General features: G+C 39.3%; 1 protein-coding gene and 1 long non-coding RNA gene across 5 annotated transcripts in view; one reads left to right on the top strand and one right to left on the bottom strand.

The window, feature by feature from the left end:
* Positions 1-1519, bottom strand: part of LOC125611636 — a 36335-nt gene extending 34816 nt beyond the window's left edge. For all 3 annotated transcript variants that reach the window (XR_007341846.1, XR_007341848.1, XR_007341847.1), the window contains exon 1: positions 1242-1519. This is a non-coding gene — a long non-coding RNA (uncharacterized LOC125611636). The remainder of the gene's footprint in view (positions 1-1241) is intronic.
* Positions 1-24700, top strand: part of Bpgm (bisphosphoglycerate mutase) — a 49907-nt gene extending 25207 nt beyond the window's left edge. Inside the window, exons 1-3 of one of the 2 annotated variants that reach the window (XM_015493816.2) lie at positions 1584-1723; positions 11098-11759; positions 23739-24700. In XM_015493816.2, coding sequence (XP_015349302.1) covers positions 11159-11759; positions 23739-23914 — 777 coding nt within the window. In that variant the 5' untranslated portion in view covers positions 1584-1723; positions 11098-11158 and the 3' untranslated portion in view covers positions 23915-24700. Of the gene's footprint in view, positions 1-1583; positions 1724-11097; positions 11760-23738 lie in introns of those variants that run through there. The other variant, XM_048786914.1, reaches the window with a different exon arrangement.
* The last annotated feature ends 593 nt before the right edge of the window (positions 24701-25293 follow it).

The following is a 25293-nucleotide window of genomic DNA, read 5'->3' as shown; positions in this document are numbered from 1 at the left end:
GTTGCTTAGAGCCTCACTAAATTGCTGAGACTGGCCTGGAATTTACAATCCTCCTGCTTCAACCTCCCCAGCTGCTGGGATTACAGGCATGTGTCACCACTCCCACCTCTAAATAATTGTCTTTTTTAAAAAAATTATTTTAAGATGTTGATGGATCTTTATTTTATTCATTTATTTATATGTGGTGCTGAGAATTGAACCCAGTGCCTCCCACAAGCTAGGAAAGCGCTCTACACACCCCAGCCCACTGAATGACTGTCTTTATCCTCCACAGTATACATAGCTGGCACGTGGAATAATCAGCTTTGACATATTACACTGCAGCATCTGAAAAGCTGTTTCCTTAATTCATCCTCATGTGGTATGAAGGAAGGGAAAACAGCAAATGGACAAGTGTCTAGGATTTGGAAGCTGCCTCCTCTAGTTGACCTGAATTCTAGTTAATCTTGGGCAGATTTAAATCCAACTATCACTAGGTAGGGGGTTATCACCTACGAGAAGCTGTCGGACCTTGGCTTCCTGTTCTCCCGGAATAAAGGTCTGTTCTTTGAGAACCACGGAGGGATCAAATAATAATGTGTCACAGTAAAAAATAAAATGAAATAAAATAACGTGGTAAGATTATCTTTTCAAAAACATGCATAATTACTTTGAGGACCTGCTGGCTGGTCACAAACCTACTGGACTTGTTGAGAATGAAACAGGAAAAATCCAAAGGATCCCAAATAATAGACAGGAAAGCTTCTAGAAATCAAGAAGGGGAACTTCCCATGTGGTTGGACAAAAATACCATTCCTTATCTTTCCCACCCAGACAAAAGTTCTGACACACACGCTTCAAACCTTGTGTGGAAATTCAAGCCTGCTTGGAAGCTTCCAGGGCCTGACAAGCCAGCATTTTCATAGTTTTCTCTTGTTTGGCCTCCAAATTTACAATTCTCTCCCATTCTACGCCGTCCTACCATTCTCTGTTCTAGAAGCTTTTAGGAAATTCCATTCACCATTTCTTCCCCAGCTAAAATCTTTCAGGGAATACCCAAAGGAGAGCCTTTAAAGCAGTAAGAGAAAGTAAGAGAGAGCTATTGCCTATAAATCGGGCACCTGAGCAGCTTTCTTTTTATTCACGATCTATGAGTTACAATCACCAGTGCTTGTTATAAAGGAGCTTTCTTCTGCGATGCCTGCCTGGCTTCATCCCCAGGGTTTAATCCGAAAACTTCCCGTGAATAAAAGGAATATCACCTCATGTATTCCAAGATTCCTCCAACGCCTCTCTCCCTCGGCAGGTGTTTCCCAATGACGCCAAACACTTTCTAGAATCTCAAACCGTTGGGTCTCCGCAAGCTCTGGGGTTTTCCTATTGCCTTGGCGACGCCCAGGGTTTGTTTCTCCATTTCCCTAGGCCCAAGCCCGCCCACCGGCTCTGAAACCATATTCTTATTGGCCCAGACGAGAGCTCGTCTCCTCATACAGCTAATCATCGCCTCGCTTCTTACCCTTGGGATTTGGGGAACGGAAAAGACCGTGGTCAGTCCCGGGGGGTAGGGCGGAGCCAGGGATGAGCGACAGCTTGCCCTTCCAATAGGCAGAGACATAGGACCTGCCCCGTCTGGCTCCAGGGCTAGAAAAGAGCGTCGATGCCGGTCGTAAAGATGAATTCTAGGAGGCGCTACCCGCTTCGCGGCCCGGAGGAACGGCAGTTGGTGCTGGTGGAATTTTTGCCGGTGAGTGGTTTTGTTTGCAGTGTTACCGTTGAGAACGTTTCTATATTTAAATAATGTGGGGTTTTATTTTTGAGGTGCGGAGAAGGCCAGTTCCTATGTCCTTTCAGGTTAGTCTCTGGTCGGAATCAGGCGACCACTCCACCAGTCAAGCTGTGACCCTCAGGTATCCCCGAGGGTCGTCCCCGCTGTCCCTTTTCTCAGCATGCGCCTCTCTGTGAGAGTGATGTCAGCTGAAAGGAGGAACCTCCTGGGTAGTGGTGTCTGGTTGGCGCTCCTGGACGGCTGAGGCGCGGGGGCAGAGCCCCTTCCATAGCAGACTCCCTGGAAGGAGGCAGGGCTGTGCCACTGTATGTAGGGCAGCGGCAGGCTTGGTCCTGTGAGTGTGAGTAGATAGTTAAACAAGCAAACAACAAAAACCCCGAAACCAACTACCAGAACGCTAAGAAAGGAAGGGAGGTGAGTGAAGGCAGTGGTTTCGCGCGCCAAATCACAGGTTCACAGAAACACTAAAAATAAAAGTCAGTGCAATTCCCTCTGTTCCACGGGATGGGGACTGATATTGCACCTGAGAAAGTCGAAAGAAATGCATACTTGAAGTTAAGGTCATAGTTAGACTTTGAAGGATAATTGGTTTTTAGCTAACTTAACTTTCCACACCTCCTCCATTACAAATTAAGCAGGATTTATGGCTGGTGAGTGGTACCAGAGTGTTAACTAACTTCATGTGGAACCTTTCAGGAAAAAAAAAAAAATGTGAAGTTTCATTAATAGGTACTAAGGCTTTCTATAGTGAAAGCAAAACTCATGACAGTTGGTCTTTTATTTTAAAACTGTTTACTCTGAACCCAGGGACTAAGTTTTTTTCCATTTCTGTATTTCTGTAACACCTCACAAGTCATAGATGCTCCCCAGATGATGGTGGATTTTAGAGAAGTGTCATTCAAATAAATGGCATAGTAGAAATAACTCCAGATTAGAAGTTGAGATACCTTGGTTTTAGTCCTGAAGCTGTTACTTATTTGTGTGATCTGAAACAAATCGTTTCAACTCTGACTCTTAATTTTCACATCTTTAAAAAGCAGAAGTTACATTAGATTGTTTCTGGGGCCCATGCCTATATTAGTATATTTTAAAATAAATGTGATAGTTTTATTACAGATATACAAGTGAAATCATATTGCAGTAAATTCTGTATCAAATCTGTTAGCAAATAAGACTTCCCAGCTTCAAGAACATGTTCCATATGTAAACTAAAACAAATCAAGTAGATCACTGTAGAAAATCTGGAGAGCACAGAAGAAGTATAATATGGCAGAAGGTGTCAATGCTTAATCCCACCACTCAGAGACAACCACTCTTAGTGTTTCAGTAAATCTTTTAGTCTTTCTTACTCTTTTGCTTTCTACGGTTGGTTGAGATTAAAAGGTATATTCCACTTTAAGTAGTGATTGATATATCTAAATTCACCTGTGCGTTTGTCTTTGTCTGGTGCCTAGAGAACAGAGGATATGAAAATGTTTGAATTGCAGTGTTTCTTGAATACCTTTGGAATGAAATCTGGTATGAGAGGATGTTTTTATGGGGAAACAGGACAAAAGATATTTATAATGAACCCTTTCTTTGAAGCTTGGCCACAAATGTGGGAAAATATATGCTTTTTTTAAACATTGACCACTTTACTAAAGCATTTGAATTGCAGAATATTTCTTGGTATTTAGTATGCTTCTAGGACTGTCTGTTTCCATCACCCTCTTCCATCCACCACATTTGATTGCATTCTTCCTTTTACTATTTAAACTTCTCTTTAACCTCACCCATCACTGTGCTTTGTTCCCAAAGTTTGCTTCTATTAGTACCATCAGCTAGGCAAGGATTGCTTTGAAGGGCCTAGGAACTGGGCCAGTCTTCATGAGTTAGTCTGTGTCTGCTCCATTCTACCACTCACTTTTTGTTAGAGCATTTTCCCATAATTCATTTAATACTCTTAACACTTCCTTGAGAAGAGTAATTTTGTTATCCTCATTTTATGGATGTGGAACGTGAGATCCAAAGAATTTATTCAAGATCATACTGTCAAGAAGCAGAAGAGTGAGTTCGTGTTTGGATTTTTTGATTTCACACTTTCTGGGATTTGGGGGAAACAGTTTGTATTGACAGAGTTACTAACCTAGGGAAGTAAATAACCAGAGATAGGAAAGAGGATCTTGAGTGGGCGTTTTGCACACTGGTGATACCAAGCAGGCTGAACCAAACTCCATGGCCCAGGCAAATTCTCATCTTATTACATATTTATATCTCTTCCCCATGATTGGGATCCTACCTCCTATTGCTTTTTATCATTCTGATCAGTTAAGGGAATGTTAGAATACGATATAAGTTAAGAATAGTCTGAAAAACACCATGAGTGAGAGTATTTGCTCCTGGTGAAGAGATTTTTTTTTTTTTCCTTGTACTGAGGATTGCACCCAGGGGCACTTTACCACTGAGCCATAGCCACAGCCCTTTTTATTTTTAAATTTAAGACAGGGTCTCACTAAGTTACTGAGGGCCTTGCTCAATTGCTGAGGCTGGTCATTGAACTTGTGATCCTCCTGCTTCAGCCTCCCAAGTCACTGGGATTCACCACCATGCCCAGCCAAAGATGTTCTTATTACTGTAAATACAAATGGAAAAGTGACTGTAAAATTTTAGGGAAAATAATGGTTCATAGAATATTAAGTACCTTTAGGTACAGTCATATTTGAACATTTGGTATTGTACTTGATTTGAGGGGAAGGCATATTTGGTTAAGATAACTGACGCTCCAAGGAACTAAATACCACATTTAGTTTCCCTTGAGAACTGTTCCTTTTTAATTCATCAGAGACATGGTTAACTTCTTTCTCAGTCCTCAAATATAGCCAGCCCATCTTCTATAAAGTTATATTTCTAATTCAATGGGGGTTAAAAGTTGCTCAAAGCTGTACAGTGAGGATTTGGACAAAGGATAATATCTGAGTGGTCTAGGAAAACAATATGAGTATTTGATCTTCAAGTATAAGCTTTGGATTAAAGTTATTCTGGGCCTATGTTCCTTATTTTATATTATTTAACATTATATTGTTAATTAAGTTTCTTGCCCAATTTTTGGAAATGGAAGAAAACCTAGTTTTTAGGCTGGACTTGACCCTGTAATTTGCCCTACGTTTTCATGCTTTGTGATACTGGAGTCTCACACATTAATTTTGAAACACTTCAGGAAGGGAAGAAGCAAAGTCCTAGGAATATTAATTTGGAAGATATGACGGTCCCCAGGTATGGGGAGTAGGGTATGTGAAATTATATGGCTTAATAAGAGACAGGAGTAGGAAGCACCAGCAAGATGGCCATGCTACATATGTTAACACTACTCTGAGATTCTGAAAATATTATGAAGTAACCTCAGTAATTATAGTGCCTAGCATGTGCATCATTCCTAGGTCCACTCTCTCTGTCCCTTCCTTGCCCAATAAATGCTATGGTGGCATTTATGGAAATTTTTTTTGCTTTATAGTTAATCTAAATGGAATTTCTATACACATATAGTGAAAGTTTTTTTTAAGATAGACACAATATCATTACTTCATTTATTTAGTTTTTATGTGGTGCTAAGTGCCCCACATGAGAGAGGCAAGCACTCTACCACTGAGCTATAACCCAGCCCCTAGTGAAAGGTTTTCAAAAATCATAAATCACCTTCACAGGTTGTCCTTTGAATCATCTATTTATTTCTTTTCTACCAAGTCAATTGCATAGCACTTACTTTTAAGCAAGTATGCAGTCCCCTGAAATGGAAGCACTGGGCCATAATTTATGGAGATGTCTTATAGGGGTAAATCATGCCTGAGTGACAGATTACATTTTGAAGGAAGTTCACAAGATGAATCACATTTTATCCATAGTTCTATCTTAAACCTATTCCTAAATAATTCAGCTAAGCAAAAGTCAGGTATTCAAACTGATTCAAATATGCTCAGTATTATCTTCAGTGAAGAATAAAAACAATTATGAATGGGATTCAATTTAAGGTACTGTGCATTTCTGGCCAAAAATAAAATCTGGTGATTTAATAATGTTGGTAGTTTCCTGAGACAGGATACTTAATTAAAATAATAAATGCTGATGTGATTAGTAGATCCAAGTATGGGATCCAGCTATGCTGGGGGATCTGCATACCTAGACCTTCTGCCTTAGTATCTGATTTTGTACAAGCCCACAAGCTATGAATGTGTTTTACATTTTAAATGGTTGAAGTTAATTCAATGACAGCAATACTTAATGCACAAAAATTACATGAAATTCTAATTTTGGTGTCCATACATAAAGTTTTTTTGGGAACACAGTCATCTTTATGCATCTGTGTATTGTCTACCGCTGTATTCGGCTACACCGGCTGAATTACACAATTGTGCATAATTATGACAGAGGTCTTATAGCCCACAAAGCCTAAAAAATTTACCATTTGACCTTTTATAGAAAAAGTTGCTAACATCTGAGTTGAGCTAGTGTCTTTCACATTTATTTCTCTCCCATTTTAACAGCCATAATCATAATCTAAGTCTTTATTATGTGTTATCAGAATTATTGTAAAAACTTCACCACTAATATTCACACTACTGTTTTTTTCTATTTCTCTTTGTATGTGTAAGTGCTGCCTGATCCTCCTAAAATTTGTGCTGTTAAACCTTTAATGATGTCTCAGTATTTATAGAAGAACCTGTATTCCTTGGCATGAGGTCCTCCTTAGGAGGGCCACTATTCAGTCTCATCTTTTTAGACTAGTCTCTTCCTACTTCCTGGTTTTACCCTATACTTAGGATGACCATATAATTTTCCAAATGGGACATTTAAGTGTGAAAGGGGCCCTAGTAATAATGTTGGGGGAGGAAACAGGCCTGTTTTAGGCAAATCAGAATGTATAGTCACCCTAATTATAACCCCAGCTAGTTTGAATGGCTTACTATTCTGTATAAGCACCTGTTCCTTTAACTCCTTTCATTGTCCCCATAGGCTAGAATTCCTTTCCTTTTTTCTATAAATCTAAATCTTAAATAACTTTTCAAATCCAGCTTATAGTGCCATGTCCATAAAGTCTTATTCAGAAAGAATCTCTCCCTTCCCACCTCCTTTATGATTGAAGTACTTCTCATGGTGTGAATTACTTTCAACTTTAGACAGACACACACACACACACAAAAAAAAAATCACATCACCTTTCCTTACTGCTTTGTTGAACACATAATCTGTGTTGGAGTCCATGTTCCTCACAAGCCTACACTTGTGCCCTGCCCTAATGGGGTTTGCAACCCATGTTGCAGAATGTGTTAATTGACTAGGCTGGGGAGACTGAAGGATATTTGGGAATATCATTCATTCATTTTAGTGCAATTAAAGTAGTGAGAAAAATTGGGTTTCCAAAGACACGGAAGGCAGACCCTTGGGTTTATGTGTGGCAGTGGAATAGAGTGGTTCAAAGCATAGGTATAGGCTTTGGGGGCCCAGTCTGAGACTGAATTCCAGCCCTGCCTCTTCTCGTGTTTCTGAATCTGTAAAATGGAGTAATTATAGAACTTATTCCATGGAATGATGGTTGAGGGTTCAAACAATCCCAAGGACATGGTAAGTACCATATGAATGTTAGCTGTTATGATTAATATCATCATGATCATCACCACAGTACTTCACAGGTGGGTAACAGAGACCAAGACAGGATGTAACAATAGAAGCGCTGGAGGAACTGCGGCACTGAAAGCTTAGCAAATTTGTTTTCTGATGGAAGTATTCAGTTTCATAGGAGTCAAAGTGGTGTGAGTCCTAAGAAGGTCTGCGATTAGTAAGAAGTGACTAATCTGCAGCCTTTTGAGAGACATTCCTATAGAGTGGTCAAGGCACACATTAGGTGTCAGGGGACTAAGAAAGTAATGGTTAAAAGGAAGGAAAAACTGGAGAGGAAAGAAAGGGAGGACAAGTCATGTAAAAGACATTTGGTTAGTAAACTTTTAATTCAAGCCAAACCATACTTTAAAAAGGCAGAAATTCTGGGGAATGATAATCCCTATAACCTGTGTGGCCTTTCTTTGGCATGAAGTAATTATTGATGAAATTTACTTGATTATTGATGGAAATTAGTTCTTAAGTGTCAGCAACTCTTGCTATAGGATAGATGAAGAACCTTGAGAGCAAACTGCATGGTGGTGAGCTTTACCAAAAATAAAATAAAGTGGAAAGCAAAGCTCGAGGTTTTAAAAGTAGTAGTTTTTAATTTGGAGGGGCCAGCGGAGGCATATATTCTTAGTAAGTTACCTCTTCGTAAGTTGGGGCAACTACTGCTTGACCTGACTTTGTGCCTTGAAGTTCATCTCAAGAGCAGTGATGGGTTGAACCCTCCTTTATACTTTCTTTGTTATATGCATTTTATGAAATGGTAGCCTGGGTTTGGAAGGGGTTATAACCAGAGATTCTCCTATGATGTGAAGCCAAGTAAACTCACATCCCCAGACCAAGACTCCAGAGTCCTTGTTGGTGAGGAGGGAGGAGTACAGGGATTGGAAGCAGAATGCCTAGATCACAGTCCCAATTTGCCATTTAGCGACAATATGTTTTTGGACAAGTTAAACAGAACCTCCATTTTCTTTGTAGAGGTTATGGCCATCTGTGAACATACTAAACTTACAGTATAAAAGTTCACTGTATCAAGCTATACTGAATAATTCTTGGCTTCTGTTTTGCCATGAAATACACTGGGATTCTTTTGTTCAAGCTTGCTAACATCTCAGCTCTGCCAACTACTGTTTTTACTTGGGCGGTTACTTCTAGGATTGTTAAGCATTTTCCTCAGTAATGCAGTTTAGTAATATGTGTCTTAACTGATTTTGATTCAGTCAGCAGACCTACTAAGTGCCTCATATGCCTCAAATAACATGGTAGGTTCTAGAGATACAACATGACTAGCACCGGTCTGGATGCAGCTTGGTCTAAGGCGTAGGTATTCCTCAGGAGCTCCTTTGCATGCATTCAACAGTTAAATAGGGAAAGTCAGTTGATAGTACCAAGGAGGAGGGAAGGAAGTTTTCATTTACCTGAGATAGACTTACGGGTTTGGTATTTAGCCTATATATTCACCTCCTGACCACACAGTGAGGGAATATGTGTATTTGCATCATTTTTGTGGCTATATTCTGTTTTAGTATATGTATTTTGAGTAAAAAATTTTTTAAACAAAATAAGCCAGTATAGCAGATTAGATCCTGCAAAGCTTGGTGGTGGCTGCCTGAGTATTCATTGCTACATTGTTTTGTTCCCTTGCTGTAGTCCATAGTCAAAAGAGGATGGGGAAGGGTTTCTGCCTATGGAATTTGTCCACCACATTCTTCTTCTGAAGAGAAATAGATTCTTTAGCTGTTCAGCCTGGTGGCTTCTCTTGACATGACAAACTGAGGTTGAGGTAAAGGTACAGTTGATAGTTTGCTTATTGTTTTTCCAACCTCCACTACTACCAAAAAATAAAATAGTAAGTGATTACAAAGGGTGGATACAGTTTTCCTTTGGCCTGAAGCTTTATTATGTGGTGGATTTGGGGTTTTAAAAGAAAATGTCTTTTTTTGCAATTTAAACACACGCACACACCCCAGTACCCATTCATTGGATGTATTGCTTTGTTTCTTTTGAGTGAGGGGACCTGAAGCTGGAGCTTCATTAACCTCATGAAAGTTTTGCTCCTGGACACAGGCAGTCACCTGGCAAAGCACTGCCCAGATGGCTTTTGTCAGCTTCTCTCTTCTGCCTGATATGCCTCTCCTAGGCTGAAGATAGGGACATGGTACTCCCTCCCTAGAGATTCTCAGCCCTGTGAGATGCTTTCACCTGAGCCCTGAGCACTGTCCCTTCTAGTCACCTGGGACTTTCTTGCTACATGTGCACCAAAGCTTCAAATCTGATGCTTGACAAGAAAGGGACATCACAATCCTAACTAGTAGCCTTTCAGCTACTTGCTAATCACCTCAACCAGATTTCCTTCCTGAGTCTTGCAGCCTTATTTAAAAGACATTTATACTTTAGAATCTCTAGGAATTACTAAATAAAAGTAGAAATTAGGCCTAAATTCCAGTGAACTTTGTCAGTGATGTTATATAACTGTCTGTGAATCTCAGTTTAAGTGGGACAAAAAATCTCCAGTTAATGGAAATTGCCAAGAATGGCAGAAAACCAGGCCTTGATGCTCTTATAATCTTTGCTCCCCAGTGTGGAAAAACACTGGGGTGGAGGCGGAAAGTGCCAGGCATGTCAACCAAGCCACATTTGTCAGTGTAGATATGTCCACTGCAAGGAGAGTGAAGGCCGGCTGACGCAGCCCATCTGCGGATTTTCCAGGGGACAGAGTGGACCCATAGATCTTGGGGCCTGCAGTTTGAATGTAGGGGATTCAAAATCACTTTTTAGGGTTGCATGTCCCACTTTACTAGATTCTTCTCCTGCTAAGATGTGGCTGGTGTGTGTAGTTTTATCTGCAGGGTTGGGGAGGAGGAGGCAGTACCCTCTTATCAGTGTGGCTCCTCTCCCTCCCACAGACCTGCTCCTGTTAATCTCTTTCTACAGGCCACATCTCACAGCCACTTGCACTGGATAGGTTGTTTTGCATCCAGATTTATTCCTGCCAATAGCTCTGTCTTGAGGCAGGTGAAAGATTATTTCGGTGACACCATATTTGGTTGTGTCACCTAAAATCACTTTTCATGTTTGAATATTGAGCCAGTGTGTCTTGTGTACCTTGAATTTGCTCTTACATGGTGTAGCTTATAGAATTAAAAGAGCTGGTTGCCACCAGACAGTGATGTATACCAGATCTATGTGGTGGCTCACTGAGATAACCTGCTTAATAACTTCTGTAATAAGAAGGTGAGGCTGGTAAATATTTCTTTTCCATTGGAGGAAAAACAAAGTACCTTAGATGTAGAGTCAGCTGCTAGGAGCTGGGAGTTCCCAGCTACTAGTCATGTTTTTAGACATCTATAACTCATTCTATTGAATCCTCTCTACTATAAGCATAAACTACGTTTTTATCTGGCAGAAACACAGCATGCCATGAGAATGAAGTGTTCTGTTTACATGTTTACATCATAAAATTAACATTATCCAGCCATCAGAAAATATAAGTCAACTATGTTGTCTGTAATTAATTGTCTGGAGAATACGCTTGTATGCACTACAGTAGATGAATACCGGATGTCTGACGTCAAAACTGTTCAAAGGAATTTCAGTTTATTTTAGATACTGGTTGTTGTAAAACTATGCTTCCTTTCCTAGGTAGTCATTTGAATAAAGAATATAACTTGTACTTTTTGTTCTTCTCTTGCTAGATGTATTGCTGTCCTTAAACAGTATCCCATTCGAAAACGTCAGGGAACCACAGCCATCAGTATGTCCAAGTATAAACTTATTATGCTAAGACATGGAGAGGGCGCTTGGAATAAGGAGAACCGATTTTGTAGTTGGGTGGATCAGAAACTTAACAGCGAAGGAGTGGAGGAAGCCCGGAACTGTGGGAAGCAGCTCAAATCACTGAACTTTGAGTTTGATCTCGTATTCACATCCATCCTTAATCGGTCCATCCACACAGCCTGGCTGATCCTGGAAGAGCTGGGGCAGGAATGGGTTCCTGTGGAAAGCTCCTGGCGTCTGAATGAGCGTCACTATGGAGCCTTGATTGGGCTGAACAGGGAGAAAATGGCTTTGAATCATGGTGAAGAACAGGTGAGGCTCTGGAGAAGAAGCTACAATGTGACCCCACCTCCCATTGAGGAGTCTCATCCCTACTACCATGAAATCTACAGTGACCGGAGGTATAAATTGTGCGATGTACCCTTGGATCAACTGCCACGGTCTGAAAGCTTAAAGGATGTCCTGGAGAGACTCCTTCCCTACTGGAATGAAAGAATTGCGCCTGAAGTACTAAAGGGAAAAACTGTTCTGATATCTGCTCATGGGAACAGCAGTAGAGCACTCCTGAAACATCTGGAAGGTACTACTTATAGAGGTCACTGAGTATTAAAGTTGGGCCTTAATCTAGAAATTAAGCTATTGAAACACTATTTACATAATAGACTTTCCTTGTCTTTGTCCCTTTGTCACTTCAGACTTAAGTAACTTTTTCCCAAAATCCAAACTCCTGTGCCTTTGACATTTATAGTACCTGAAGCAGAGGTTTTCAGACCCTGTATGACAGATAATGAGTTCTGCCCTCTAAGTTTCTGAATCAGTGGGTATGGGGTGCAGCCTGAGAATTTGCGTTTCATAGAGGTTTCCAGGTGATGCTGACACTGCTGCTTGGGGTTCCACACTTTGAGAAGCACTGATATAAAGATTTTTTGTTGTAAGATAAAAGGAGTCTAGTAAGGGCAGAAATTGTAAAACTGGAGTTGAGAGTAAATTTATTTGAGTTTTTCAAGTTAAGTAAATTATCTAGACTTCAGTTTTGCCCACTTTCTTCAAACTTTAAATTGATTTTTTCTTTTGGCAGTACTAGGAATTGAATTCAGGGGTACTCTACCACTGAGCTAGCTGCACCCTCAGCCCTTTTTATTTTTTATTTTGAGACAGTGTCTCACTGAGTTGCCAAGGCTGGCCTTGAATTTGCCATCCCCTGCCTTAGCCTGCCGTTGTATCTGGTTACAGGTGTGGGCCACCAGCTCTGGCTGACCCCCACCAGTGGGGGGGACTCCACCTTTAAACAGTTGTAACTGTGTTTTCAGACCTGGCTTCCTGACCTATTCTTTTATTCCAGTCCTGTTTTCCTAAATCAGGCTTAGTCACTGATTGGGAGAACGTTCCAGGGGAGGAAAATATAGCCACAGTTGGCTTTTTAATTTATCTTGAGTCTAATAAAAGCTTGGAGATAATCAGCCTTAATTTTCTTTCAACTGCTGAGTCGTACTCTATTGTTAACCTTTTGTCTTAAGTCACAGGAACCCTACTGAGGACTCTGGCTCACTTCTGTGGGGTGGTAGTGACTGCACTGACACCTTCAGGACATTCCTCATCCCACCTCCCTTTACTAATCCACAGGGATGTGCTGTTTGAGTAGTCTACTCTATTTTTCTGTTTTCATCACTGTTAGCATTTAGCTTACAGGTTTTAGACTCATTTCTCCATCATTCCTTTTTACTATGCTTTGCTTTTCTAGAAGAGGCTGTGTAAAGGTGAAAAAGTTAATACTGTGAAGGAATAAGTAGAAGGAGGCTATTGGTAACAAAATAAAGTGATCTTAATGAGATTACTTTGTTATAATTGTACACCTGACATCTGTTACTCAGGCAGATATCTAAAATCTACAGACTTTATTAGCTATTAATAACTTCATTGACTACACATGGCACTTGATCTGTTTGTGTGTGCGCACACATTTACTCAGCTAAGTAAAGGAAAATGATTCTTCCTTGTTCAGAAGAATCAAGTATTTGATGAAGTGACATGTAACTTCATCATAATAGACTATAATATTTTATTGCTTGAAGAAGAGTTGAGGTTCCTGTCGGACAACAGCAAACTGAAATTCAGAATTTCAAAGTTTCTGCCAGAAAATGTTTTATCCAACTATGCAAACTCCTTTTCCAGAGACGAGGCTTAGATCTTATTGGCTCCCTTCCCCAAAGAAAATACCACTGTCTCCTTCAGGATCTTTCTTTCCTCCCCTTCTTAGCCCAGGAAACTCCCCTTCAAAAAAGTAAGAAAAAAAGCCCCCTGCTGTTTAGTGCCTTTTATTCCTCACCTGCCTTCAAGTTAGATCTCTTTCAGATTATTCTGCAGCCCCAACTACAGCTCATTCCAGATGCCCTCTCCTATTAGTGCATTGCTAATTTAACTCTTTATTACTGTTCTTTTTAAGGGGAATGGGAAGAAGGTTTAACCAGTGGTAGTTAGAGAGACACCCCATGGTGGGGATGGAGGGAAATTACTTATAGAAGGTAAGATTAGATATATAGGAAAAAAGCTTATTTTTCTATATATAAGGGAAGTTACATTGGTTAAAAGAGTAAAATATTTATGGTCATTATATTTATCTGATTCCTAGTCATGCTTTTTGCATGTTTATATAAAAATTTTTCATAAAATGGACTCTTTCAATTTTTCCCTGTCTGAGCCTTAAACAGCTTGATCAAGCTTAAAGCATATTACCTATGCCTGGGGAAAAGGTGTGGTGACAGATGGAATCAATGACAGCATAGTGTTCTGTCTTTTTTAATTGTCTTTTTTAATTGTTTAAAAGCTGTAATTTTGGGGTAGGAAGAATGAGGACCCCAATTAAATACCTAATTAGAATATTGGTCTACCCTGCAATCTCAAGGTGCCTGAAGATCTTTCCACTAAGATATGCTAGTATTACTCATCTGCTCTAACATCTACACTTAGAGGTGTCTTCTGTTTACCTTAGCAACAGAGAGTGGTGGTTCTTAAGTTGTTATGTTGTTTTTCGAGTGTTCAGTACTATGGCATTACCATATAGGCAGTCAAATCCTGGCTGATGCTTCTTCCTTATTGGGGAAGGAGACAGGTGCTGTGGAAGGAAATGAAACCCAGAGAGGCTCAGATGACTTGGCCGTGATCATGATAGTTAGAATCGTGAAAACCCAGTCTGAGGAGTCGCTGCATGTGATTACCACCTGGACGTTTTTTGTGTATTTTTTTTCCTGAAAAATATCAATTTCCTCAATCTATTCTTTATTTAGAACTCTATATTGTAAGCACCTTGAGTCCAGAGAGTCCTTGGCAGGTAAACCACAACAAAGGTAATGTAATGAATGCATTGAGTCTTAAATCATTACTGCTGTTGTCATAATATTGTGATCTGAATTGTGCTCCCTAAGCTCTACAAGGTGGGCTTTTGGGGAGTGTATATGAATAGAGACATTTTACATGCATATCTCATGTAATGTAGAAACTTGCATGTGACTCTGAATTCACTGGAGAGTTATGGTTATGTATCTAGGTCATATTTTTATTTCATTTGATTATTGATCACTAAGCTATTTTGCCTAAAGAAACTGCTGTAATAAAAAGGAGCAAACTACTGATCTACCCAACAAGGTGGATGAATCTCAATTGCATTATGCTAAGTGAGGGAAACTGGGCTCAAAAATCTATGTACTGTATAATACCTTTTGTGTGGCATTTGGGAAGAAGCAGAACAGATCATCCAGGGAAGGGCAGGCTGCAAAGGCTGAGGGAATTTGGAGAGATGATAAAGCTGTGTTACTTCGTCACTGGTAGTGGTCACATTACTATATGAAGTTGTCAAAACCAATAGAACTATACACCAAAAAAGGTGAATGTTGCGGTATGAAAATTATACCTTGAAAAAAGACCTGCTTTATCCAATGAAAACACCATTGCCCTAATTAGAACCTTGATTTTTTGCTTTATAGCCAAGGGGAGCTTGTTGTAGAATGAACCGAAGATTTCTGTACACACCTACCTGCACTCACCTGGAGGGTCTTTGTTATGCTTCTCAAAGCATCAGGAGCTCTCTGGTGCTGCCTCTGTTTAGCAACATCAAACCATGGTCAGTAGAGGAAATTGCCTTTTTAAATTATTTATAAGGTGCTAGACCTTGAAGGTTTTAGTTTTTGTTTTTGTGGTCACAGTGAATGGAACCCAGGGCCTCATACATGCTAGGCAAGTGCTCTATACTGAGCTGCATCCTCCATCCAACCATGAGCTTTTGTTAGGGTCTTGCTAATGTTACTTAAAGATCATGAGCTCTTCTCGTAAAGGTTTTTCCATCTCAGAACTATGACTGCTTCTTTGCCACCGAACTTTGGAGCCTTAATTAAGCTTCTACCTGCTGTTTTTCTTCCTCACAACCACTTAGTCTAGGAGTAGGTCAACAAGGACCTCTTGGAGCCAATGCAGATGAATAGTACAAGTAAATGTTACTGATTCAGAGTTAAGTAACATTCTTGTCTAAGAATTGCAAGCATGGGAAACACATGTCAGTGCCTAGGTAAGGCTTTGTGGCTGATGGAGATGCCTCAACTATGTCAAATGACTTATTCATATAATTTTTTTGAGTACTGGGGATCAAACCCAGAAGCACTTTAACCAGCCCTATATACCCAGCCCTTTTTATTCTTTATTTTTGGTGCTAGGGACTGAACCATGGCCTTGTGCACGTGAGGCAAACCACTCTACCAACTGAGCTATATCCCCAGCCCTTTATTCTTTATTTTGAGACAGGGCCTTACTAAGTTGCTTAGGGCCTTGCTAAGTTGCTGAGGCTGGCCTCTAATTTGTGATCTTCCTGAGCCACTGGGATTATAGGTATGTGCCACTGTGCCCAGTTATTTATACAATATTTTTGTTTGTAAATGATATGTAGTTTGTGTGTTGTTTTTCTTTAATCTGATAGTTCTTAATACTTTCAGAAGAAAGAAGAAGGGAGAAGGGCTGGGGATGTGGGTCAGTGATTAAGTACCCCTGGATTTAATCCATGGTATCAGAAAGAAGAAAAAGAAAGAAAAATGACAATATTATATAGTAGGAAAATTTCTTCTTAAGGGATTAGTTTACTGATTTTTAGAAACATAAATAATGACCTGTACTATGCTAGTAAGTCCAGGTTACAGTGGGGCCCACCTCTGACAGGTTCAGACACACTTCTTGCAAAGCACCGTGAAAAATTTCAACACAGTCTTAGTATCTAAAAGCATCCTGTTCTGTAGTGTTCCAGACAGGCGTGTGTGTCTTTTCTCTGTGGTCAGCATAGTCGCTTCCTGTTTGTTTCCTGCTGGTCCACATTGAAGGAAAAATCAGGTACCAAACTGAGCGTTGGATGTAGTCTGACCTTGCCAGAGGAAGTAGAATGTTTAGTCTAGGTCCAAGCACTGGATTAGGCAGTTCAAGTTTGGAGTAAGAGTAGCAGGCAAGACTCTCACGTTAAGACAGACTTGATCCCTGAAGAATTGTATGGAGCTGCATGCATAGCAAGGCAAAGAAGTGGCCAGGTGAAATTAGAGAATTGGGGAGGAAAGGTCATTTGGGACTAGCTGTGGGGATGGGGACTAAATTAGTCACCTTTGGCATTTAGTGTGATATTTTCAGAAGCAGCAAGTTCAGGCCTCTCTTCAGTTGCCTGGTGGTATGCTTAAGCTTTCTTGTGTTTCAGTATAAAAGATTTATAGTAACCTTTGTTTTTAAACCTTATATGCAGTATTAACTATAAAATTAAATGTGGAATGGATACTTCTCTCTGCCTTATTCTAAATCAGAAGCTGCCATTCTATCGTCATGTTACAATAGTCAAATATCTCACTTTCAATTGTTTCCCTAGCCTGTTTTAAAGTTGTACATAAACAGCATTCAGATTTTAAGGAAATAAAACTAAAAACAGGTTGACCATCTGTGAAATTCAGAATCTCTTCTTTTAGCTCTTACTGGTGACAGAAAAATATAGAACTCTTATCACAAATTGTCACTAGAATTTTAATTATGATTTGCTTGACTGGAAGAGAAGTGGGAAATGGGTGGAACCTCACAGTTGAGTGAACTGACTGCAGCTGGTTCTCTTCTCCTAATCCTAAAGTGTCAAAATGTATGCATTTCAGTCTATCCTCTAACAAATCTTTCTGGCTCCCTTATTGTCTCTTCTCCCAGTTCCTGAAGCTCAAGATTTTTCTAGCAAACAGTTTAGAGAAAACCAAAGAATATGTTCAAGACATTTAGTTTGAAGTATTTATTAGCACTAAATGTAAGCAACTTTTTGTATAGGACTAAGAGCCTTTTAACCCTCCCATTTTTTCTTGTTAAGTTCAACACAATCTTTAATCAAGGCTTCAACCATAAAAGACTAGATTCAGTTTCAAAGCCCAAGAAATTAGAGTTCATTCAGTTCAGCTATGTGCCCAGGGTCCACAAAATCAGGTTCTGATTTTGGGCCTAGGGATTTAGCACCTCCATGTGAATTAGACATACAAGGTCTAGCCTTTTGAGGAGTTTATGTTTTCCTTTTAATCTGTCTAAAATCTGGCCAATTGGAATGCTTTCATACATTAGCTTTATGTTTTGAAATTTTTAATTAATCTTTTATCCCTCATGGCTTTTAGTTATGTGTAAAAAGTATATTCATATAATAAATACATGGTGGTAGACACCTGTGATCCCAGTGACTTGGAAGGCTAAGGCAAGAGGATAACAAGTTCAAGGCCAGCTTGGACAATTTAGTGAGACCCTGTCTCCAAATAAAAGTAAAACAGGAGCTGGGGATGTAACTCAGTGGTAGGGCACTTGCCTAGCACATGTAAGGCCCTAGTTCAATTCCTAGTACTGCAAAAATAAATAAAAGAAAAAGTAAATAAATTAATAGAGTGTGTCTATTTAGTGTGTCTATATGGTGGACCATATAACTAAATATATTCTGGATCCTAGGAGCTAACCCATAATAGTGCTAACTTGCAGTCAAACAAATATTTATAAAAATTGGTGCAATGGTAAGACCTTACTTTAAGAGCCAGGGTGATATAGGAATGGATTAGATATAGTAGACATAGATCCTGTACTCAAGAAATTCATAATGTTGATGGGAGAAGCTAGTACTTGCACACGCCCTTTCACTAAAGGCACAGTGGTAAGCCCTGCCATCCATGTACCGTGTATGTGACTGTTCTCATTATAATGACTTGGGGGAGGCACTTGTAGTTGCAGATTTGACTTTCTGGAAATGACTCTCTAGGCAGAGTTACACCCTTGACTTTCTTACTAGAAATATTCCAGTCATTTAAATTGGTCACAGTTAACTCCTAAGTGCCCCTTACAAGAAGATTCTAGAAAGACAGTGGGTACATGAATAGATGTCTATAAAGGGACCACGATGGAGATAAGTAGTTTCAGTGTGAGAACTTGGTGATATTTCTTTGTAGAACATTCTTGAGCACTGTATTTAAAAAAAAAAAAAAAAAAAAAGAGCCAGTTATCAAATAGGTGATATGCTAGCTAGCCACTCATTTTAGCTTTCAAGTCATGCCCCAGTGAATGAGTTTGTAGTAAGATTATATAATACACCCCTCATTCACTTTGGTTTAATCCAGTGCAGATTCAGTGTTCTAGCCTCAGGAGTTCTGTTGGCTTAACTTCCTTAGGATGGAGAACATAGCTTATGCCAAGATTGAGTAATGAGTGATGGCTTCACTGTGGTTTTTCTTAATTTGCTCTTTTAAAATTTCAATTTCTTAAGTCTCATTGACTGATTATTAACCAGTCTAAGTATTTTAAATATTTTTAAAGTAATTAGTCTACTGTGTGAATGGCCTGAAGAGTCGATAAAGTGGAATATTAACTTTATTTATTGGAAAAAGAGTATTTTTGTTGTGTGCTTCTTCCTTTATAAGTGAAAGATGATGTTTCTGGTGGCCTTTGTTTAGTGGACCACACAAAAGTGGGTTGTTAGCGAAGCTATAGGTGTGAGTTTGAGAATGTTATTCAAGAGAGGACCTAGGTAGATTTGAAGTCCTGGACAAACAAGTGGGTCCCACATGTGCCCTAGCTCCTTTGCAAAGACCTCAAACCCTTTTTGGGGTCATGCAGACAGTACCCTAAACCTGCCCCATCACAATTCCAGTGTTTAGCTACTTCAAGAGCTAGCCAAACCTGTCTATGCCCTTTTTCAGTCCTAGGAACACCAGGTGCTGGTGTCCAGTGAGAACCTAGCCTGTCACAAGAGCAGAAAAAAATATAAACATTGCACCTCTTTCCTTCTGTGGTGGTGGAAATAACCATAAACAAGTCAGATGACTATAGTGTAAGCCCTAGGATTTGGAAATTAACAATAACAACAAAATCTAAGAACAGCTCCACTTTGATTGCCTTAACAGTTTTGTGACTTGAGCAGGTTTATTTAACCTTTCTGAACCTGTTTTGTACTTGTGTAACAGCGTTTTTGCTGGTGTAATTCACATACAATCTATCACTCATCGTGTACAATTTAGTGATTTTTATTTTATTATTTTTAGTACTGTGGGTCAAACCCAAGGCCTCATGCACACTGGCAAGCACTTTACCACTAAGCTAAACCTAGACCTAGCCCTTCATTGCTTTTTAGTATACATTTATCCCTTAGTATCCATAAAAGACTGGTTCAGACATTCTTGCAGATACCAGAATCTGCAGATGCTCAAGATCTTTATATACAGTGACATAGTATTTGCATGTAACCTACACATATCCTCCTATTTACTTTAAGTCTTCTCTAGATTACTTATAATACATAATACAATGTAAATGCTGTTGTACTGTGTTGTTTAGGAAATAACGACAAGAACAAAAGGTCTATCCGTATTTGATATAGATATATTTTAAAAAGTCTTTTCCATTCCTGGTTGGTTGAATCCATGGGTGAGGAATCAGTGGATATGGATTCACAGAGTTGTAAATCCACCACCACAATCAGTTTTAAATTACTTTAGGAGGTGGGTGGGGAAAGGTTGACCAAGGGTACTAAGTTATAATTAAATGTAAGTAAGAAGTTCTGGTGTGCTGTTGTGCAGTAGAGAGGCAATAGATGACAATTGTGTACTATATATCTTAAAAAACTAGAAGAAAGGATTTTAAATGTTTTCACTATAAAGAAATGATGACTGAGAAGATAGATGTTTAATTAGATTTTCATTACCTTCATGTACCCCTCTGCTGTCACCACCCACAATTATGTCACTTCCCCCTAGCTGTAGGTAACTAATTTACTTTATGTCATTAAGGATTTGCCTATTCTGAACATTTCATATTAATAGAATCATACAATATTTGGTCCTTTTGTGACTGGCTTTTTTATTTAGCATGTTTTATTTAGCATGTAAGTAGTATGTATTGGTACTTCATTTCCTTTTATTCTCAAATAATATTCCTTTTTTTATGATTATGTGACATTTAATTTATCTGTTTATTAGTTGATGGACTGCTATGGTTTTGGCCTAGAAAAGTTCCCTGAAAAGCTCATGTTTTGAAAGCATGATCCCTAATAAAGCAAGAATCAGAGTGGGGCTTTTAGGCAATGATTAGGGATAATCCATTTAGTAGATTAATGGTTTGTATGGACTACTGGGTGGTATTAGTGCATTAATCCATTTAGTAGAGTAATGGTTTGTATGGACTAATGGGTGGTAACTGTAGACAGATAAAGGAAGTAGGTAACTGGAGAGTGGCCTTGGACTGTATTTTGTCCCTGCCTCTCCTCCCTCCCTGATTCTTGGTTACCATCAGCTGAACAGCTTTCCTCCTGTCATACCTGTCCACCATGATGTTCTGCCTTACCTCAGGCTCAGAGCAACAGAGCCAGCCAACCATGACTGAGACCTACGAAACCAGATTAGTTAGAGAAATCTATGAAATCTCTTTTTCTCTCCGAGGCTTATAGATTCTAAAAACAGATAAAACATGGTCTTGCACAACAGATGATTATAGAAAGTACTTGGTGTCCCTGTGTTTCTCAGACCTCTAAGATGTCTCTGCTTTTCCTAACCATTAAGTATGAAATAGAGAAACTCTGGTTTTGGAAGAAACTATCCTCCCTCATTTCATTGGAGGTAAAATCCTGGCCAAAGTCACACTTGTTCTTCTCTAGAGTACTGTACTCAGCTACTGGTTAGATGGGTGAGTCGAGATTGAGGACTTCCAGAATTTTCCCTGGATTTCGGAGGGAGAACTGCTGGATTGTAAGCCCCAATGGTGCCCTGGCTCTAAACCACATACTATTGAACTCCCCTCCCGCACAGCCAGCAGACATTTCCTGACCCAGTGGAGGCAGAGGACTTTTAGAATTTAGAGCGCTCATCTCCCAGCTAACCAGCTGGGTGCCTGTCTGAATGCATCTGTTCTTGCCAGCTTTAGTTTATGGGGATAATCATGAGTAAGACTGCAGCATGAGATGAGCGCAGGGCAAACAGTCTTCCTTTTAAGTCCTCTACCTATTAGGGGTAGAAGAAATGGGTACTTTTCCCTGTATGTTCATTTTTAAGCTAGTCCTCTTATCCCACAACCTTTGGTAATGTCGGAAAGGTAAAGCATGTGTTTCTTTTTTCTTCTCTTTTTAACTTGACAGAGGGATTGGAAGCCCAGAGAAATTTTTTACCTAAAATTTTACAGTTAGTATATTGAAGGGAGGTGATTGGCCGGCACACTTGGAAGAGACAATCTCTTACAAGTTAGGATTCTTTTGTTTCGTAGTTGTTCTAATTTGGATAGTTTGTGCATCAGAGTTAGTAGGTAGCTCTTCTGGTCCTAGATCTGAAATTGGAATAAAGAACCATCCCACGAGTAAGGATTCAGTGCATTGATTCTGTGGCTCTTGGCTAATATAGTTATGACCAGTGACTTATTAAATTGACAAAGTGCACTTATAGCTAACTAGTAATAATTTATTCTGCCACCATCAAATAAGGACAACCTTGGACTCGTCTCACAATTTGCTCTGCCTAGATCCTTTCTATCTTATGGAATAGAAACATATGATTAGAATTTAAAAGTCTATGTAATTAAAACACTTATGTCCCCCCTCCCCTACCCCTACTGGGGATTGAACCCAGGGGCCCTCTACCCCTGAGTTACATCCCACCCAGCCCTTTTAATCTTTTATTTTGAGAAAGGGTCTCATTAAGTTGTCAAGGCTGGCCTGGAACTTGCTATCCTTCTGCCTCAACCTTCCAAGTCACTGAGATTATAGAGCATTTATGTTTTTTGAATTTTTGTTTTGTTTTGTTTGGAGTATGTAGGATTGAACCCAAGAGCACCTAACAACTGAGCCACAAACTTGCCCTTTTTAAATATTTTATTTAGACACAGGATCTCACAAAGTTGTTTAGGGCCTTGTTAAATTGCTAAGTCTGGCTTTGAATTTGCAGTCCTCTTGCCTTAGCCTTCTGAGCTGCTGGGATTACAGGCATGCACCACTGTGTCCAGCCTGTTGTTTTTTTAAGTAAATAATTTGAATATTTTTTTAGTTTGCTACATCTTTTTTCTCATATCTTCTGTTTTTCTATTTTGAACTCGGAGAAGCCCAGGTATAGACTTCTGTGTTTTAATCCAAGTTTTGTCATTTTGTTCTGTGTGGTCTTGAGTTATTTAACCTCTGTGTGCCAGAAATTGTTACATGGAGAAAACAGTAACTTATAGCCTCATATAATACATATAAAGTACTTAGAATAAGTAAGCCAGGCATGGTAGTATATACCTGTTATCCCAGCTACCTGTGAGGCTTAAGGCTGGAGGATTGCAAGTTCAAGGCCAGCCTTGGCAATTTAGGGAAATTGTCTCACAAAAAGAAAAGTACCTAGCATGTAGTGTGTGCTCAGAATGTTAGCTGTTTATTGTTAAAAGTAATTGTAATAATGAAAATATTGTTAGTACCACAGCGACCATTACAACTATGGTAATTCTTCTGCTTCAGATTGAATTACCAACAATTTATTTGTATTTAAAAAAGGATTAAAGGTGAGCTGTCCATTATGCATATCTTCTTAGTGGGATATAAAGGGACAGTTGGAGAATGAGGGCTGTTTACAAAGCATATTGTAAAGTCCTTTCCTGATTCCCCTGGGCTATGTTCCCTAAGCCTTGGGGGAGAATTCCTGCTTGAATTCCTGGGGTTTTCCAAGCTCACTTAGTGTTTGAAAAGCAGCCACATTCCCATTAAATGAACTAGATTTAGACATTAATGGAAAATCCTAATTTTAAGACCAGTGTGGAAAAGATGATTTTAATTCCTTCCACATGTAACTAGGCAGGAGCAGGTTGCCCCTGAAGTTATATACTGTTTTAAGATTCAGCACTTGATGTGAATCCCTAAATTTCTAGAAAGTTCCCAGCATTATGAAATTATAGTTGGAAACCCTCACAGCACCTGGCCTGGTTTCAACCAAACAGTTAATATGGAACTAAGTCTATGTGCAGTTAAACAATTAAACAGAACTCCCTCTGAAGTTTGTTTTTAACACTTGTCCCTTTCTCTTCTGCTCAACAGGTATCTCAGATGAAGACATTATTAACATTACTCTCCCTACTGGAGTCCCAATTCTCCTGGAACTGGATGAAAACCTGCGTGCTGTTGGGCCTCACCAGTTTCTGGGTGACCAAGAGGCTATCCAGCAAGCCATTAAGAAAGTGGATGATCAAGGAAAAGTGAAAAAAGTCCCATAGTGTCTCCAAGTACTGCCTAGAAATAGACGCAGAAGGAATGGCATGCAGTGTGTTACGGGTGCTGATTTCTGTCTTTTTTTCCCCCTGATTTTCCATATTTTTTCCAGGGATAGATTGCGCAGCAGAATTTTGTATAGGTAACTAGATAACTTATCCAGGCTGGGATGAAGTATTAGAGTACCTAAGAACTAATGGCATTAGTCTTAGGAGTTAGCTTTCCTGCTAGGCCCGTTTGAATTAGGCACAAATTAGTAACCAGGGGTGTTTTAATTGAGGTTGTTTTGTTAGTTTCTGAGTTGGAAGAGTAACAGGTGGAGATGAAGTTTAAGGTATTTATTGTTCAATAAATCATTATAGAGTCACCATGGATGGGCACTATTTCAATAAGTAGTTCACTTTTATTTAATAAGACTTTCTGAAATGATAGTAAGGAATACTAGATAATACACTGTATGTAGGTATTTATTACTAGTCTTTTCCTCTAGGAAAGGGGATGCTTTGGTCATTAAGACCAGAGGTCCATTTATTTAATGGGAAAATCACAGATGGGTCCTTCAGGAAGGCCAGCAGCCACTACAATAACAGCAACAGCAAGGCCCCTAACTTTCTCTAGTCCAGAGTCATCCTTTGTTTGGCATTCAGTAGAATTCTTTTTTGGCCACTAGAATGAGTACAATATAGACAACTATGGCTGTTTATGTTCATTTTGGGTTTTGTTTTAGTTTTTTGAACTTTAATTGTTGGGTACGTAAAGTTGGTTTAAAAATAAAGTTCTGTGACTGCAAATGACATCTCCAAGTGTTTTCATTGATAAATTTTAGGCTGGTGTCTCAACTAGTCTTGTACTCCTGTCTTCCTGTTAACACTCAGAGGACTGCACTCATTTTACCACCCTGACACTTCTCCTTGTCATTAAATTGAAGGTTGCCATTGGGGAATGTAGAATATAGTGCATATGATTTATTCACCTGAGCAGAGGGAGTGGTATATTGGGGTTTGTTACATTCTTATGTTATTCAGCTAAGGGCAAAATATTATGGTATATAGTACAGAGTAGTCAGGGTAGGCCATTTCAGTGATAAAGTCTTATAAAAAAATTGGCAATTTTAATAGCTATTACAGCTATTTATCATTTTTCAGGTTTTCTTTGGTGGATTTAGTTTACTTACATTCATTTTATAGTTAAAATTGACATTTGAAGGAAGTAAAGTCTGAAATCTTCGCTGCTACTTGCTCTCCATTCAATATTTAATTTAGAACTCCTAGGGATTAGACGAAGAAGATGGCTAAAAAGATGAACTGGTCTGCTCCCAGCTGGCCATATCTGTGATACATTAAAAACATGGAATATGGATGCTTTCCATCTGTTATCCTCTACT

Source organism: Marmota marmota, unplaced genomic scaffold (assembly GCF_001458135.2).
Source record: "Marmota marmota marmota unplaced genomic scaffold, marMar, whole genome shotgun sequence".
Classification (NCBI taxonomy): domain Eukaryota; kingdom Metazoa; phylum Chordata; class Mammalia; order Rodentia; family Sciuridae; genus Marmota; species Marmota marmota.
The sequence above is the reverse complement of the archived record's forward strand: the minus strand, read 5'-3'. Positions and strand labels throughout refer to the sequence as shown.